This window comes from Alosa pseudoharengus, unplaced genomic scaffold, assembly GCF_046254945.1.
Source record: "Alosa pseudoharengus isolate Yale_2024_CS ecotype anadromous, Long Island Sound unplaced genomic scaffold, YU_APseudo_1.1 YU_APseudo_1.1_scf_1, whole genome shotgun sequence".
Lineage (NCBI taxonomy): Eukaryota > Metazoa > Chordata > Actinopteri > Clupeiformes > Clupeidae > Alosa > Alosa pseudoharengus.
This window is the reverse complement of record NW_027468564.1, coordinates 12,149,031-12,166,780: the sequence shown is the minus strand read 5'-3', so window position 1 is coordinate 12,166,780 and position 17,750 is coordinate 12,149,031. Positions and strand designations below refer to the sequence as shown.

Sequence of the window (17,750 nt, the reverse complement as noted above, 5' to 3'; positions counted from 1 at the left end):
TATGGCTATTTTCACAAAACACACAAATAGGAAAACCTTTCCTCAAATCAGCAAAACAATGTAGTTCTCTTGCAAAAGCTAACACACCTTGCTTAACTCTTCACACCTTCGTAAAAAGTGTGTATTCATATCAAACAGTAAACACAAACCATCACAATAATAAGAACACAATGTGTCAACTAAACACTGATGGTTTGAATAAAAAACACATCTTGCTTTCTCTGTGCACAAGGTAGGCTATGTCAGTTTGAGGTCATACTTTTGTCATAGTTCTGTAAACAGACAGGGATCCAAACTTCAAGTATTGGTGTTTATATACACACATCAAAACAAACACACGTGTATAATAATAATAGCCATACATGCGTATAGTTTTGCTAGGAGTGTGTTGATTATTTGGAAATTGAGTGCAAAACAGTGAGTTGTGTTTACAGTTCCGCAAAAAGAGTGCTGTGCAGTGGATTGTACCTACAGTTGTGCAACGTATGTTACAAAATTGCGAACTGAGTGCAAAGCAGTGTTTGTGCTTTTAGTTTTGCGAACTCAGTGAGTGGTTTTAGCATTCAGAAAAAAACTATAAACATTACATTTCAGATAACTTGTAAGTTTTTTCCCATATTAATGTAAGTAATCAACTGGGGAAGTTTCAAAGTGATATCTGCTAGTTATTTTTTTTACCCTATTCACCTGTAGTGTCTCATCTTGTATTCAATACATTGAACAAGAAAGGGTAAATATACAAAATTGCCCAAGGGATATCACTGGGCACCCTCCTAAATCTTACAGTTTTTTCTAAATGCTTAAACACAACCGTAATTCTTATTGTCAGGGTTGGCGGATAGGACCCAAGTGCAAGACTCCTCCAGGCAGAAATTAGAAAAACTCACTTTATTAAATGACAAACCTACTAACCGACAGGACAACAGACCAAATAAGGAGATGGGGCGGAGACAAAGACAGGTGACAGGCAGGTAACACAAAGCACATGGGGAACCAAGCAAACACAGCACACTACACAAAGTTGCCACCAGGGTGGCACAAAGTCATTCCATCCAGGCAGGATCCTGACACTTATAGCGCAATTTCTAAATCTATTAGTTTCTATTAATACTTATAGCAAAACCATAGCCTGACGTGGTCATACTCAATTCTAGTCAGAATATGAGTCTGATACTGCTCCATTGGGACGTAATTATGGGGCGTGTTTCAACCGATACAGGGGGGGAATGCCTCTGCACTCAATTGGATAGACCTAACCAATCAGAGCAATGAAATAGCTTAACGTGAGGTGTAGGAAGAAAACACACGAACCATCCTTCTTCTCCACAAATGCCTTAACATTGTTTTCTGGTCTTTTGTAAAAGTTAGTGCCGCCAATAACTCCTAGCCCACAACACTCATAAGCGAAATCTAAGAGATACGTAGGCTATTAGGAAAAAACTGATAACCTATATCCCCTCCGTTTATAAAAATAATTCTGTTGAACACTGATATGCTACAAACATGTTAAACAGCTGGGAAAGGCTGTCGCAAATCCTTCGAACAGGTGGTCAATCAGAGATTTCAAACGAACGAGGGAACATGTTGCAATGCAACAGCGCTGTTTTCCCTTGATGAAAGTGAAACCACAAGTTTTCCCACATCTCAACTTTGGCCAAAGTTTTCAGAAATAATCGTTTTCAGTGATAAAACCTCATTAAATATTATGCATTTTCCATTTGGGGTCTTAAAAGCCATGTATCCTTCTAGCCACAGCGTTTTTGTTTCAAACATAAGCCTAATCAAAGCGTGCTCAGATGATGTGATAGACCAGGCGCTGTTGCTCACCTGTCCATCATCATAAAGACCGATTTGATTGGTCCGCCCGATCTAGGGCGAGCATACTTGCTCCACAATGGAGCAATGCCAGACCGAACTTCCCGACCTCAAATGTTGTGGGCGGGACTAAGTTCGGAATGGCACCCAGGCTAGTAAAACCAGTCAATCAGTGGAAATCTCATGCTTAAGTTTGTTGTAGTTGATACGGGACATGTTAGAGAATTTGGTTAATGCTCAAGTATGTAAAAGGCTAGGTATGCCATTTGATATGAGGCATAGGGGGCAAGACATGTTGTTTCTCATGACTATTTAGGGGAACAAGAAGAGATTTATCCCAGTTAATCTTGTAACCTGAGAACTGTCCAAATTCAGTAAACACTTGCAAAATATGTGGCAATGATGTTGAGATGTTAGATAGATAGATAGATAGATAGATAGATAGATACTTTATTGATCCCCAGGGGAAATTCAAGAAATGTTAGTAAAATAGACTATCACATCATCTACTGTACATAGTAAGAGATCTTGTGTTGGGTACCCTGTAACTCAATGGGTGATATGACAGGGAATCTATCTAATAAACTGAGCTAATATTGAGTTCCAATGCAAAAATAAGGGGAGATATAGGGAACAGCCTTGCTGTGTTCCATGATGTAAGGGAAAGGTTTTAGAGAGTGTGATACCTGTTTGCACACATGCTATTACCAAAGCCAAATTCTTTTAGTACTGCCCTTTTCTCCCAACTAATGTGATCAAAAGCTTTCTGGGTGTCTAAACTAAATAGCGCAGCAGGGTTTGAATCAAGTTCTGAGACCTGAATTATATGTAGCAGGCATCAGATGTTATCAGATGCGTATCTCCCTTTCAGAAAACCTGTTTGGTCCTGGTGTATTAGTTTTCGGATATAAAGCCCCATTCTTTGGACCAGTACTTTAGCGAGTAATTTTAATTCAGTACTGATTAAGGATATAGGCCTGAAGCTGCTGCATTTTAAGGGAGGTTTTCAACAGCACCATTATTAGAGAGGTGTTTTAAATCTCCGTGGAATGAGCCTTTTTCCAATCCAAAGTTAAGAGAATCTAAAATAAGTGGCCCAACAATATCCCAAATTTCCATCAACAGTTCAGGCGGTATACCATCTAATCCAGGAGACTTTCCTCTTTTCATTGATGCTAAAGCAGTTTTATGTTCTGGAAGGGTAAAGGGAGTCAAGATGATCTGCTTCCTCAGCATAGAGGGAGGGTAGTTTTAATTTAGACAGGTAAGTTTTGAGGGAAACGGGGTCAGGTGTAGGACCTGCTGTGTAAAGTTGAGAATAGAACAGACTGAACACATCATTGATTTCCTCAGGATTATATGTAATGGTGCCATCTTGAGCCTCAATTGCAGTAATAGTGGAATATAATTTATTCTGTTTCAGTTTATCTGCCAAGAGTCTGCTTGAGCTCTCGCCCTGCGAATAATATGTGACTTTGGTACAATGTATTGCAAATTCAGCTTTATGTTTGAGTAAATCGTTCAGTCTAATTTTACTTGTGAGAAGTGATCAGTGTGTAGTTTTTAAGTTATTCAGTTTTTATAAGTTATTCAGTTATTCAGACATTCCAGTGTTGTCACACACAGACAGACAGATCGATAACCTCTCCTAAATGATGTAGAGATGTCTGTTGTAGAAAACAACAGCATATGCTGGTAGGAATTGTATTAGATTTGTGTGTGTGTGTGTGTCCATGTGAATGAGTTGATGTTAATCTGTTTCTTGTGTCTCCTTACTGTATGTAACCAGACCACAGACACTCAGACCTCCATCTCCAGTGCCAAGCTGTGTGTCCATGAAGAGCAATCATGGGTAATATGCCCACCTTCAGCAGTGAACCAGTTCCATCAGGTCAAAAGTGAGTACTGGTAGCTATGTGTAGTTTTTATAAAAGTTGTTCAGACATGATGTGTTTTCATATGCAATATACATACATACTGTACACACAGACAGACAGACAGATAACCTCTCCTAAATGATGGACACCATGTAGAGATGTCTGTGTTATAGAAAACAACAGCATATGCTGGTAAGAATACACTGTATTATATTTGTGTGTGTGTGTGTGTGTGTGTGTGTCTGTCCACAGATGAATGAGTTGATATTAATCTGTTTCTTATGTGTTCTTATGTAACTAGACCACAGACACACAGACCTCCATCTCCAGTGCCCAGCTTGGCGTCCATGAAGAGTGACCAGTCCAAGGGTAATATGCCCACCTTCAGCAGTGAACCAATTCCATCAGGACAAAAGTGAGTAGTCATCAGTGTGTAGTTTGTATAAAAGCTACTGTATGTAGACATGCCAGTGTTGTCACATGCAACATACATACTGTACACACAGACAGACAGACAGATAACCTCTCCTAAATGATGGACACCATGTAGAGATGTCTGTGTTATAGAAAACAACAGCATATGCTGGTAAGAATACACTGTATTATATTTGTGTGTGTGTGTGTGTGTGTCTGTCCACAGATGAATGAGTTGATATTAATATGTTTCTTATGTGTTCTTATGTAACCAGACCACAGACACTCAGACGTCGATCTACAGTGCCCAGCTTGGCGTCCATGAAGAGTGACCAGTCCAAGGGTAATATGCCCACCTTCAGCAGTGAACCAATTCCATCAGGACAAAAGTGAGTAGTCATCAGTGTGTAGTTTTTATAAAAGCTATGTAGACATGCCAGTGTTGTCACATGCAACATACATACTGTACACACAGACAGACAGACAGATAACCTCTCCTAAATGATGGACACCATGTAGAGATGTCTGTGTTATAGAAAACAACAGCATATGCTGGTAAGAATACACTGTATTATATTTGTGTGTGTGTGTGTGTGTGTGTCTGTCCACAGATGAATGAGTTGATATTAATCTGTTTCTTATGTGTTCTTATGTAACTAGACCACAGACACACAGACCTCCATCTCCAGTGCCCAGCTTGGCGTCCATGAAGAGTGACCAGTCCAAGGGTAATATGCCCACCTTCAGCAGTGAACCAATTCCATCAGGACAAAAGTGAGTAGTCATCAGTGTGTAGTTTGTATAAAAGCTACTGTATGTAGACATGCCAGTGTTGTCACATGCAACATACATACTGTACACACAGACAGACAGACAGATAACCTCTCCTAAATGATGGACACCATGTAGAGATGTCTGTGTTATAGAAAACAACAGCATATGCTGGTAAGAATACACTGTATTATATTTGTGTGTGTGTGTGTGTGTGTCTGTCCACAGATGAATGAGTTGATATTAATATGTTTCTTATGTGTTCTTATGTAACCAGACCACAGACACTCAGACGTCGATCTACAGTGCCCAGCTTGGCGTCCATGAAGAGTGACCAGTCCAAGGGTAATATGCCCACCTTCAGCAGTGAACCAATTCCATCAGGACAAAAGTGAGTAGTCATCAGTGTGTAGTTTTTATAAAAGCTATGTAGACATGCCAGTGTTGTCACATGCAACATACTGTACATACTGTACAAACAGACAGACAGACAGACAGACAGCTTTATTAATCCCTGAAATTGTGGTGTTACAGCAGCAATTAATAATATAAACATATATCACACATAAACATACATACAAGTTAAAAAATAAATACAATTGGATATAGTCTCTGTTAAAGAGGTTGTAAACTGCATTGTCTCTCAGCATAAGATTTACTCTCACGGCACAAAGGGGAGTTGTTGTAAATAGTTATGGCAGTGGGCAGGAATGATTTTCTTTAACGGTCCTTGTTACAGCGAAGTTGGACAAAACCTGAAAACACTCTGTTGTTTGACCAGTAGTTCGTTCAGTGGATGTGAGGTGTTGTCCATAATGTTAAGCAGCTTTTGCAACATCCTCTCAACAACTAACTCTAGCGGTTCAAGTGTACTTCCATTGACAGAGCCAGCTCTTTTTACTGGTACCCCAGCAGATGGCTGCAAAGAAAATGGTACTAGAAACAGCAGACTGGTAAAACATGTTCAACATCCTGCTGCACACTTTAAAAGACCTAAGCTTCCTCAAGAAGTATAGTCTGCTCTGTCCCTTCCTATAAACAGCCTCAGTGTTGCACTTCCAGTTCAGTTTGTTATCCAGCTGTACACCCAGATATTTGTAGTTTTCCACTACCTCCACCTCTTTTCCCATGATGGAGGCAGTGTTCAACTTTGTCCTAGCCCTCCTAAAGTCCACTACCAGATGTGTGTGTGTGTGTGTGTGTCCACAGATGAATGAGTTGATGTTAATCTGTTTCTTATGTCTCCTTATGTAACCAGACCACAGACACACAGACCTCCATCTCCAGTGCCCAGCTTGGTGTCCATGAAGAGTGATCAGTCCAAGGGTAATATGCCCACCTTCAGCAGTGAACCAGTTCCATCAGGTCAAAAGTGAGTACTGGTAGCTATCAGTGTGTAGTTTTTATAAAAGTTGTTCAGACATGATGTGTTTTCACATGCAATATACATACATACTGTACATACAGACAGACAGACAGACAGATAACCTCTCCTAAGTGATGAACACCATGTAGAGTTGTCTGTTATAGAAAACAACAGCATATGCTGGTAGGAAAAAAATTGATATGTGTGTACACACACACACACACACTATATGCACTTGCACTATGCACACTGTCGACTATACTGCGTCTACAAACCATTTATTAACATGGTTGCAGTCAGATGTTTATTAAGAAGCAGTGGCCAAAACTGAATGGGTACCAGATCCAGAAGAATAAAGGACACATTCATATTTATTTATTTATTGAGAGGGTCTTAGATATGGCATAGCCTACATTTAATGTGGAGTAAATCTATTGCTCTGCATTGTGTCACTGCTTGTTGACATCTTATTGCTAAACTTTTGATTATTTTATATGCTGCCATTCAACTGCACTTGTGGTTGAATTATACTGTTCAGTTATGGGCACCGCAACTTGTGATGATGAGCACTGTTTACCTAACAAACTGAAAGCTTAGGATTTTCCACGCAATATGGCAAGGCACAGCGTTTGCTTTCTGTGGACAAAAAAACTTGATATTTGCATATCTTTGTATATTATAGCTGAATATGCTGCTGCCTACAACACATCCAAATTAACAGATACTGTTTAAGTTCTGTAAAAAATAGTATAGTGGAATTTTTATAATTTAGTCTTGTGAATTTGTCAATTTTAATTTATTTATTATTCAATCTAAGTGGTAGTAGTAGGTTTGGGCCTTCTGTCTTATGTGGAAAGGATCCTTTAAATCTGTAAATCTGGACTTGCATTTTTTTTCAGTAATAATGGAGCATATTTTAATCAGTAGTTTGTGAGGAGCAATTTCTGCATTTGTCCAAGTGTTCTTTGTCTGATGTCCCTGCAGATTAAGTGCTGATCTGACCCAGAATCAGTCCAGGTGTGGAGTGTGTGAGCAGGTACTGAGGGACCCAGTCATCATCACCTGTGGACACAGTTTCTGCAGGCAGTGCATCAGCAGTTACTGGGAGCAGCCTGGACTACCAGGAGACCAAGCTTGTCCCCAGTGTGGAAAGACATGCAGAACCCAACCTCCTCTACAGCCTACTCTGGGTGAACACACAGATATAAGCACACAGGGTGAACACACAGGCCTGACCAACAGCAGAAGACACCTGCACACTGAACATACACCAGGAAGAAAGAGGGAACTAGGTGAGTATAGGTTTTGGATTTTTAATAATTTTATTGATTTTATCTGGTTTTCTGAGTAGTAAAGTAATGTTATCAAACATTATTTATTATTATTTTGTATTAGTGCTTGTGGATATAGACCTTTTTTGCAGTGAGTTTGTGTGTATTGTGGCGCCCCCTGCAGGTAACTGCCAGAATCTTTAGCCTATAACGTCAGACTTTCCTCTGATGTAGCCTTTGGCAGTTTACAGTTTTTTACAACTGTTTGCACACATTTTCAAAACTCTGTGTCTATTTTTCAAAACTCCACACACAAAACAATTGCTCACACAAAATGCCTCAAATCTCCAGCAAAAGTGAAAATGCAACCAATATTGACACCAAAAATAGTGATTTTCCCCAAATAATTTGCTGTTGCACAACAACAAAAAAAAAACAAAGCAAAATACAATGACCACCAGATGTACATGACGTTTTGAAATCACTGATATTGCCTAAGATGGAAATGACTGACTACTATCAAATTACTTGTGTGCGTGTGTGTGCATTTGTGTGTGTGTGTCTGGGGGAGTATGTATCCATAGGCCTATAGCAGAAACAAACATTCCTAAGCATTCCTAAGACATTTCTGGAGGCAGAGAAAAAATGATTGAGTTAATGGTAACTTGGGGAGAAACAAAAAAAGAGTAAAACATGTTATTAAATAAGTAGGAATATCATGATGCTCCCGACAGCTTTGCTCACGCTCAGAGAAGTTTGGCCCTAGAGGTTATCTAAGGACACAGGTTATAGCAGGGGTGCCAAACATACGGCCCGCGGGCTATGTACGGCCCGCATGATGATTTTAAACGGCCCGCACGTCAGTCCCTCAACAACGAGAGAAAACTTCCCTTGTGTGTGTGTGCAATGTGTATCACACCAAATTGGCCCACCATACCTTCCCAACTATGCACAGTATCCCATTAGCTGCATGCCATCAGGCTATTTACAATTTTCTATCACGTAAAGTTAGTGAACACGTTATCAAAATTAACGTGCATACATTTAGTTTCAGCAGGAGGCAGAATACGCATGCAGGCACGCAACTAGGCTACTTGTTTTCTTTTACTCGGCTATCTTATATGGTTATCAGTACACAATGTTGAGCTAATTCACCAACTCAATAGGCTACTCATCATGGATATCACAAGTTTAAACAACAAAAACAGAAATGATGGAGGCAGCAAAGCTAGAGGAGTTTTTCTAGATGGACAAGAACAAGGTAGGCAATTGGTGTGCTTGTCAGGACGTTAGACTGCATTACAGCTGTTTAAAGCCAGACGTCACGGCACGCTAGAACAAAACTAAAGGTAACTTTAGCTATAGGACTGTATCAAGTTGTCCAAATGAATAGGTCATCGTAGACGTTGTTGTTGTATTATTGCATGTGGATATTGTTATGCTCTGTAGGCTACTTTTTTGCAATGCACGGACCTAAAACCGGGAAACGGACAAATATTGTACACGCGTGATTTTTTTTTGCGGGGATGGGGGTGGATGGGTGTGCGTACCATAGCTCTCTCTTTCTCTCTCTCTCTCACACACTCTCTCTCTCACACACACACACACACACACACAGTACCTTTCTTAGCCACAGTTTCTTTTAGTGGTGAGCACAAACAAGTGTTATGGACATTGTTATGCACATTATTGACTGCAGTTTATTGTCATCAATGTCAGTCCATGAATGAATATTGATCAGTTGTTAACTAGGCCTAGAAGTTGCATTTGAAAATGTTACTATTGTAGGCTATGTTTGGCTTTTATTTCAGCCACTGTTTTAAAGTGGTTAGGACCATTATTTCACACCAATTTTGAATAAACCATACTGCAATACCGATTTCATGGTTGCACATGGTTGCTTGGAAAGTTGAATATCAATGTTAAATGAGCTTTTTACTTGGCAGCTTTTTTTTTTACTTTTTATTTGTTGTGTTAACAAAATGCGGCACCACTAACACCACTAATCACTCGGTGAGTTGCACAGTTTTGAAAACAAACGTTAAGGGTTGTTTTAAGGACATGTTTGTGCATGCCCATAGCCAGCCACTCTGAAACAGTCAAAGGCAATTCAAAATTAATCAGAAAGTCGGTGAAAGAAATTTCGGTGTCCACCACTCTAGTTCATCCAAAACAAACCAGAAAAGGGACTCAAAGTGCTAAATACCGGAATTATCCTTTAATTCATCGCAATTCGGTTTCCAATCAGTTTTCTTTCCTAATCTGCCTAATCATGTTTTCTAAGTCAGACATATTACCCTGATAGCTGGCGAAAAATCTAGCCACTGTGTGTTTTTGCCTTCAAAGCTGAATTGGTTTTCCGCTTAGTGATCCATACGGATGGTGTTCAGCCAACACGCCAGTATATGAAAACTAGTTTTTATTATGACTTTTTAATGAATTGTTTTGTCATTTTTAAACAGATGAGGACTTGAGGAGAGTTATGGAGAATCACAAAGCCAGTCTGAAGAGGAGGTTTGAGAACATATCTGAAGGAATCATCAAACCAGGAGCTGAGACTCTCCTCAATCAGATATACACAGAGCTCTACATCACAGAGGGAGAGAGTGAAGGGGTGAATAAGGAACATGAGGTTTGGCAGGTAGAGTCAGCATCCAGATCTCAAACCACAGAAGACAGACCAATCGACTGCAATGACATCTTCAAGCCCTTACCTGGACAGGAGAAGCATATTAGAACTGTGATGACCAAAGGTGTTGCAGGCATCGGAAAAACAGTCTCAGTGCAGAAATTTATTCTTGACTGGACAGACGGGGTAGCCAATCATGATATAGATTTTATGTTTCCCCTTTCTTTCCGTGAGCTGAATTTAGTAAAGATTAATAAGTATAGTCTTCACAGTCTCCTGCTTGAATTCCATCCTGAGCTGATGGAGCTGAATGATGGTGAAGGATACAAAGACTGTCAGGTTGTGTTCATCTTTGATGGTTTGGATGAGAGTCGGCTGAATCTGGATCTGAAACAGAAAAGTAAGATGTCTGATGTGAAACAATCATCAGTAGATATTCTGGTCACAAGCCTCATTGAGGGAACTCTGCTTCCCTCTGCACTCATCTGGATAACCTCACGACCAGCAGCAGCTAGTCAGATTCCTACACAATATATTGACCAGGTAACAGAAGTACGAGGATTCAATGACCCACAGAAGGAAGAATACTTCAGGAAGAGAATCGGTGATGAGAGTAAGGCCAACAGAATCATCTCACACATCAAGGCATTCAGGAGTCTCCACATCATGTGCCACATTCCAGTTTTCTGTTGGATTGCAGCTACTGTACTTCAGCAGATGCTGGAAAGGAAAAACGTCAAAGACATTCCCAAAACACTGACTGAGATGTTCATTCACTTCCTGCTCATCCAGACCACAAGGAAGGATCAGAAATATCATAGAAGAACTGAAGCAGATCAAGATAAACTACTGGAATCTCAGAGAGACATTTTGCTGAAACTGGCAGAACTGGCTTTTAAGAGTTTGGAAAAAGGGAATCTGCTGTTTTATGAGGACAACCTGCAAGAGTGTGGGATTGATGTCAGTGAAGCCTCAGTGTACTCTGGCATGTGCACTGAGATCTTCAAGGAAGAATCTGTGTTTCACCAAAGGAGAGTCTACTGCTTTGTGCATCTTAGTGTCCAGGAGTTTCTGGCAGCTCTGTATGTGTTTCACTCTTACGTGACTGAGAATATTGAGGCACTTAAATCCCTCATCAGTGACGAACATAGAGCTGATCCCAATCCTTCAATTTTATCATCTCTTCAAACAAAGCATCAATCACAGGATCATCTACATGTGCTGCTCAAGAGTGCAGTGGATCAGGCTTTAAAGAGCAGCAATGGGCACCTGGATCTCTTCCTTCGCTTCCTTATGGGCATCTCTCTGGAGCGCAATCAGAGACTTTTAAAGGGTCTACTGAACCAAACATACAGCACATCAAAGAGCATTAAAGAAACATGTCAGTATATGAAGGAGCTCAACAGAGAAGATCTATCTCCTGAACGATGCATCAATCTTTTCCACTGCTTATTTGAAATGAATGATCATTCCACGCACAAAGACATTCAGAAATACTTGTCATCACCAAAGAACATCAAACAGAAATTATCTCCTGCCCACTGTTCAGCATTGGCCCATATGCTGCTGATGTCTGAGGAGGTGCTGGATGAGTTTGACCTGAAGAAATACAACACATCAGATGAGGGACGCAGGAGACTTATCCCAGCTGTGAGGTGCTGCAGAAAGGCATGGTGAGTTTCTGATAGAGAGTCACTGCTGTCTACTACTGGTCTAGGTTGACATATTAAAACATTTAAGATACCTAAAGGGTAAACAGCCTTGATCTGAAGAAGTGGGGAAGAAGTGGGGAATTAACGTTCCATTTGAACTCTTTTCCCCATAAAGACGACTTTTGACGACACCCCCTGTACCGAAAATTAGTTTTGACACCTCCGGCATTTCCATAAAGACGTGATTTGACGACCGTTCCGGTTTTTCAAATGTAACAGAGGCTGTGATAGGTGGAGCCGACCACAACCCATATTAGTCCAACCAATAGGATTAAATAATACATTTTCGCAGGGTTTCAGCGAAGTGGTGAAGTTTGAAGCCACCGGAAAAAAGTATTAAACAAACACCATATAGGTGTAGTAATAGTAAGATGGCGGCACGATTTAGAACCTGTGAAGAACGGGATTTCTTCTTAAATAGCTTCGTAGAATGTGAGTCTGAATCAGACTGCATTATCTCACTCTGTTTGCCTAAACTGGCTGTGAGCTCTGCAAGTTGTGAATTTAACAATGAAAACGATCTGAATCATACAGAAATCACGTTTATTACATATATTAGTAAGGGTGTATTATTTTGTATTTCAATCCATATACAGTACTTTTATTTGAGCATGACAAGTAAGGCACATCATTGGTGTTCTTGTGCATTGGAAGTTTTGTGTTTTGTGGAAGTTTTGTGATCAAAGTCAAATGTCTGTGTGCGTGCGTGTTGTGTGTGTGTGTAATGTGCGCAATGTGCATTTTAATGATCTGTGTACTGCCATTACAGGCAGAAAGATCTCTTGAGTTCATCAGGGCACCTTTCATTTATCTATTTCTGTAATGTTTTATCTTTTGTCATGTTGTTATGCGTTTAACTGACAGCACTAATTAGATTAGATTCAAATTTATTGTCATTGTGCAGAGTACAAGTACAAAGACAACGAAATAAATGCAGTTTGCGTCTAACCAGTGGTGCAAAAAAGCAGAAAAGTGCAGTATATACAGGTGCTGTGTACTGCCATTACAGGTAGAAATATCTCTGGGTTTATTAGAGTACCTTGTAAACAGCATCCCTTTCATTTATCCATATCTGTAATGTTTTATCTTTTGTCATGTTGTTATGCAGGCTTGCTAAATGCAAACTTACAGATAAGTCCTGTGGAATTGTGGCTGCTGTTCTACAGTCACCAAACTCCCTAGTAGAGCTGGATCTGAGTGACAATGACCTGGGAGATTCTGGAGTTCAGCTTCTCTCTAAGGGATTGTCTAGTCCCCACTGCAAAATGCAGACATTAAGGTTGGTGTAAGGCCATGCATTTCATGATATATTTGTTTGTAGTGCACGGTTTGTTTTACGCATTCTTTAGCGACCTACTGGAACAGTCAACATGGACTAGATGTAGTTATCGTAACACCTCCATTTATTACCCATTTCGTTCGAAAATTCTAAAGCAACAATGTTTTTTAATACTTCAAAATAACATTTGATAAATTAACCTTACATTTTTCAGTAGCCATAGGTGTGTAGATTTAAACAAAATCTGGTTTGGTTCGTACCGGGGCTTTTACTGCCTAAAATGTCTGGTTTTGTTTACCACGCTCAGAGGTTAGTGCTGGCCTGGTGGGTCATCTACTTCCACCCTTTTAATGGCACATGATTAGACTTTAGATGATTAGACTGAGAATTCTCATCGCTACAGCAAAATTCCACTGGAGCTCCAAGCAGATTTGTACACTCAGCCTTTCAAGTCTGTTTATAGCTCTTTGAGTCATGGTAAAATGTAATTTTTGGTACATAGCTAATATAGATACACTGATGGTGAATAGTATGTGACACATACACGTAAGAGGACGGAAACATGGGACTGGTGGTAATAGGGGGCGAAAGACACTCGTTTGAACAGAATAGGCTATCCCGATCACTTGGAATGCCTGTCGGTCTCCATGGACTGAACTAATACGTGTTGATGGACTTTTGTCACACACAGCAGTATTGGGAGCGGACTATTTATAAGATTATCAATGGTATTCGAATGGTATTTCAAGTGATATTTTTCTCTATTTACTCAATTTATTCCAAGTGATTATTCTATTTAAAATGATATTGGTATTCGAATGGTATTTCAAATTATATTTTTTCTTTATTTACTCAATTGGTATTTTGTTCTAAGTGATGTTTATCAAGTCAAAATGCACCCCATGAGGCTAATCTGCTTTAAATCTTGATGAGTTTTTATGATCTTTCCCTGTTGTTCTCTTTTATAGCGAGCATAGCTAACACAAAACTATCTCTTTCTTGGCTTCATGCTAACTATAGCGTGCACAACTGTAAATAACTCTATACACTCAGAAGTCAATAGGCTATAGCCTACTGAAAGTGCATGTCATGACGTATCTGGGGTGTACGGGCTTTTAATGATAAAATAACCTCTCTCTCTCTCTCAGGCTCAGTAAGTGTGGTATCTCAGATGAAGGTTATGTTTATCTGGCTCTGGCTCTGATGATAAACCCCTCCTGTGTGAAAGAGCTGGATGTAAACAACAATCATCCTGGAGGATCAGCACAGAAGCTGTTATGTGCTACACTAGAGGATCCTCTTCGCAAAGTTAAAACACTTCAGTATGTAATCTAGAGAACCAGACACATGAAGTTGTAGTCTGGATTTATTTATTTATTCTTACATTCATGCAAGTGAGGATACATGAAATTGCATTCATTAGCCTAACCCCTACTGTATAATCTCCACACAGAACAGAACATTTGATTTGTAGACTTAAGCCAAAAGCTCTACTTTTGATTAAAAAATACATTTCCTACTTCCTAGTCTCCATACAGAACAACAGTACATTTGATTGGCAGATACCATAAACAACTAAAAGCGGGAAACCCAGGAGAAAATGTACTTCTAATGTAATTCTAGTATTGTAGGCTACAGTATGTGACCTGTTACTGTTACTGCAGAAGGACTCTGTAGTCCTCACTACACGTAACCAATGAATCATGAATCAATCAATAATCAGCAAATCTAAATGCAGCATCAACTACACTGTTTACACTGATGTAATTTTCTGTGTATTTCACTAAATGAAGTCAGTTTAATTTAAAGTAACCTTGTGTAGTAATATGTTGAGTTCTGTCATAATTCTGTCAAATGTTGTTGCAGATTTGATGACTGTAAACTCACAGATAAATCCTGTGAGATTGTTGCTTCAGTTTTACAATCACCAAACTCCCTGCTACAGCTAGACTTGAGTGACAATGATCTGGGGGATTCTGGAGTTCAGCTTCTCTCTAAAGGACTGTCCAGTTTTAACTGCAAAATACACACATTAAGGTGGGTATACATTTTATTATCATCTTAGATTTCCTGATTAGGGAGAAGAACCATGACAATATAACATCAACTGGTCAGCACACTGAAAAAGTAGCAATGAACATGCTTAACCTTATTGGTTATGTAATTGCATTTATGTAGTCCAACCTTTGATCCAATTTGTGAGTTTCAAAATCTGTTTCTGGATTGGTCTAATCTGTGTCACATTGTTTTACAATTAAGCAATATGGCACGAGTGAGAGTGACATCGGTAGCAGATATCACCATGTCTGTGATTTCAAATTAGGCACGAGGCTGTTATTTGCAATTAGGTACAAGGCCAGAGGCCAAGCACAGTGTGTTTTACAGGGTGCCTGAACATTTATTCAGAGCATTGGAGCAGTTCTGTAGTAGCCTGGAAATAAGACTATTGTCTATTATTCTAGAAAGATTGAAGTTCTGGCTATGAGTAATGAAAATGACTCGAGGGGTGGCACACCTGCTTTGCTTGCCTCTGGCCCACCTTTATCAGATACACCGATGTGATTGGTGCAGCTTGACTCGCTGAACAAATTCAAATTGTTCTCTCACCAGAACTCTTGATTTCCAGGGTAGTTCTTTTTTTTTTTTTTTTAGGAATATTTTTTTGGGCTTTTTATGCCTTTAATTATAGGACAGTAGAGAGTGACAGGAAGTGAATGGGAGAGAGAGCAGGGGTGGGATCCGGAAAGGACCACGGGGCGGGAATCGAACCCGGGTCGCCGGCGTACGGTGCAGGTGCTCCAGCCAGTTGCGCCACAGCTGGGGCCAATCTTTTTAAGCCAATTTCCAGGGTAGTTCTGTAATTTATTGATATTTATTGTATTATTAGTTTTTGAAAACACACACACATGCACACACACACACACACACATATTACTATTAATAAAATAATACTAATAATAATACTAATGCTACTACTAATAATAATAATGCCTATCCTTAAAGTCCACTGTTTGACAATGTTAGTTAAGCACTGAATAGGTATAGTGCTGCTACAAAGTTTCTTTGAGTTAAATTTTGACAACTGCAAAAAAATAAATGTTTAAGGACCAGTGTGTACTATTTCAATAGCTATCTCCTCCATACCTCACATAATCGTTATCATATTACATTTACCACAGTCTCTCTCTCTCTCTCTATCTCTTAGGCTCTCTGATTGTCTCATCTCAGAGAAGGGTTGTGGTTTTCTGGCTTCAGCTCTGACTTCAAACCCGTCCCATCTAAAAGAGCTGGATCTGAGCTACAATAATCCTGGAGAATCAGGACTGAAGCTGTTATCTGCTAGACTGAAGGATCCTGTCTGTAAACTGGAGATATTGAAGTATGTTTGGAAAGAAACCCCAGTGTTGCACATTTAGACACTGTCTCCATTGTGGACACCATAGTTATTTCTTCATACCGAGTGTATTGGCCTATTTGTCAAATATGCAGTTCAGTTTATTTTGTCATTGTTACAGGATAACAACAAAATGTTGTTAGAGCAAACTCTGCATATTTACTATAAACATTCATCACTGTTGCAAAATTTGAACGCCTGTCAGATTCCAGGCTGGGAGAAGACAGTGAAGTGTGCAGATAGACAGGGAGCTGTTTATCCCCAGGAGAAATATAATTTTCTGATTGTCTGGCAGAATGGCTATTAGATCTGTACATTGGGACTTTTATGAAGTAGATCAAATTCAACCAAGTTAAATATCCATTATGCCTATTATCACTGTCAGTAACCAAAGAAAGTAGTACAGCAAACAATCATTAATTTAGGGTTCCCAACAAGTGGTCTGTGACCCACAGGTGGACCGTGAAGGTGTTGCTGGTGGCCCCTGATCATGCATTAAATAATGGAGTTTCACTGTTGGAAAGTGAATTTGTTATTCAGAGGTAGTCCTCAGGTTGCTCACTAACTCTAATCCAAGTACAGGATAGACTGTGTCGGGGCTTTTTACTTCATGTCTCCTTCTGAGAAATAGAGGGGCCTTGAGGTGTCACCTTGGGACAAGTGGATGCCTTTGTATGCAATAAAGAGAGCTGGAAAGAGAGTTACATCATTACTTTATATCAGGGGAAACATATACGGCAGCAGACTATTTTCAGTAGGATAATAAATCACCTTACATTTCACAGGTGGCACAAACAGAAAAACAGCAGTGTTGACATCTGTCAAATGGAACATGTGTGTGACAATTTGCTTTTCTTACAGAACTGACCATGCTTCTGTAAGCAGAGCACGACCACGTTTGCTGAGATGTAAGTTTTTATTGTTTATTCAGTATTTGTGATCATTCATTTGTGTTTATGTGTGTGTGTGTCTGTGTGTTTGTGCCTGTATGTGTGCCTGTGTGTGTGTGTGCCTATGTTATTTTCTATATTTCTGATATGTTGCTGATTTGATCATAAACGGCCACAGCAATGAAGAAAACTGAAAGTGATTGATAATGACTGGCTGACTATTATTGTGTTACATGCTCCAAATGTAAAGCACTTTGAGCTGCATTCTGTGTATGAAAGGTGCTATACAAATAAAGCTTATTATTATTATTATGTGTGTGTGTTTGTGTTGT

General features: G+C 39.6%; 1 protein-coding gene across 8 annotated transcripts in view; it reads left to right on the top strand.

The window, feature by feature from the left end:
- The window catches only part of LOC143136317 (NACHT, LRR and PYD domains-containing protein 3-like), a 286,890-nt gene that overhangs the window by 101,211 nt on the left and 167,929 nt on the right, over positions 1 to 17,750 (top strand). For 4 of the 8 annotated variants that reach the window (XM_076296993.1, XM_076296976.1, XM_076297002.1 and 1 more), the window contains 7 exons: positions 3,605 to 3,713; positions 3,994 to 4,107; positions 4,382 to 4,495; positions 4,767 to 4,880; positions 5,155 to 5,268; positions 6,136 to 6,249; positions 7,228 to 7,535. In XM_076296993.1, the coding sequence (XP_076153108.1) occupies positions 3,664 to 3,713; positions 3,994 to 4,107; positions 4,382 to 4,495; positions 4,767 to 4,880; positions 5,155 to 5,268; positions 6,136 to 6,249; positions 7,228 to 7,535 (928 nt within the window). In that variant the 5' untranslated portion in view covers positions 3,605 to 3,663. Of the gene's footprint in view, positions 1 to 855; positions 972 to 3,604; positions 3,714 to 3,804; positions 3,885 to 3,993; positions 4,108 to 4,381; positions 4,496 to 4,766; positions 4,881 to 5,154; positions 5,269 to 6,135; positions 6,250 to 7,227; positions 7,536 to 9,976; positions 11,817 to 12,963; positions 13,135 to 14,282; positions 14,457 to 15,000; positions 15,172 to 16,339; positions 16,514 to 17,389; positions 17,437 to 17,750 lie in introns of those variants that run through there. The other 4 variants (XM_076297042.1, XM_076297009.1, XM_076297018.1 and 1 more) reach the window with 4 other exon arrangements.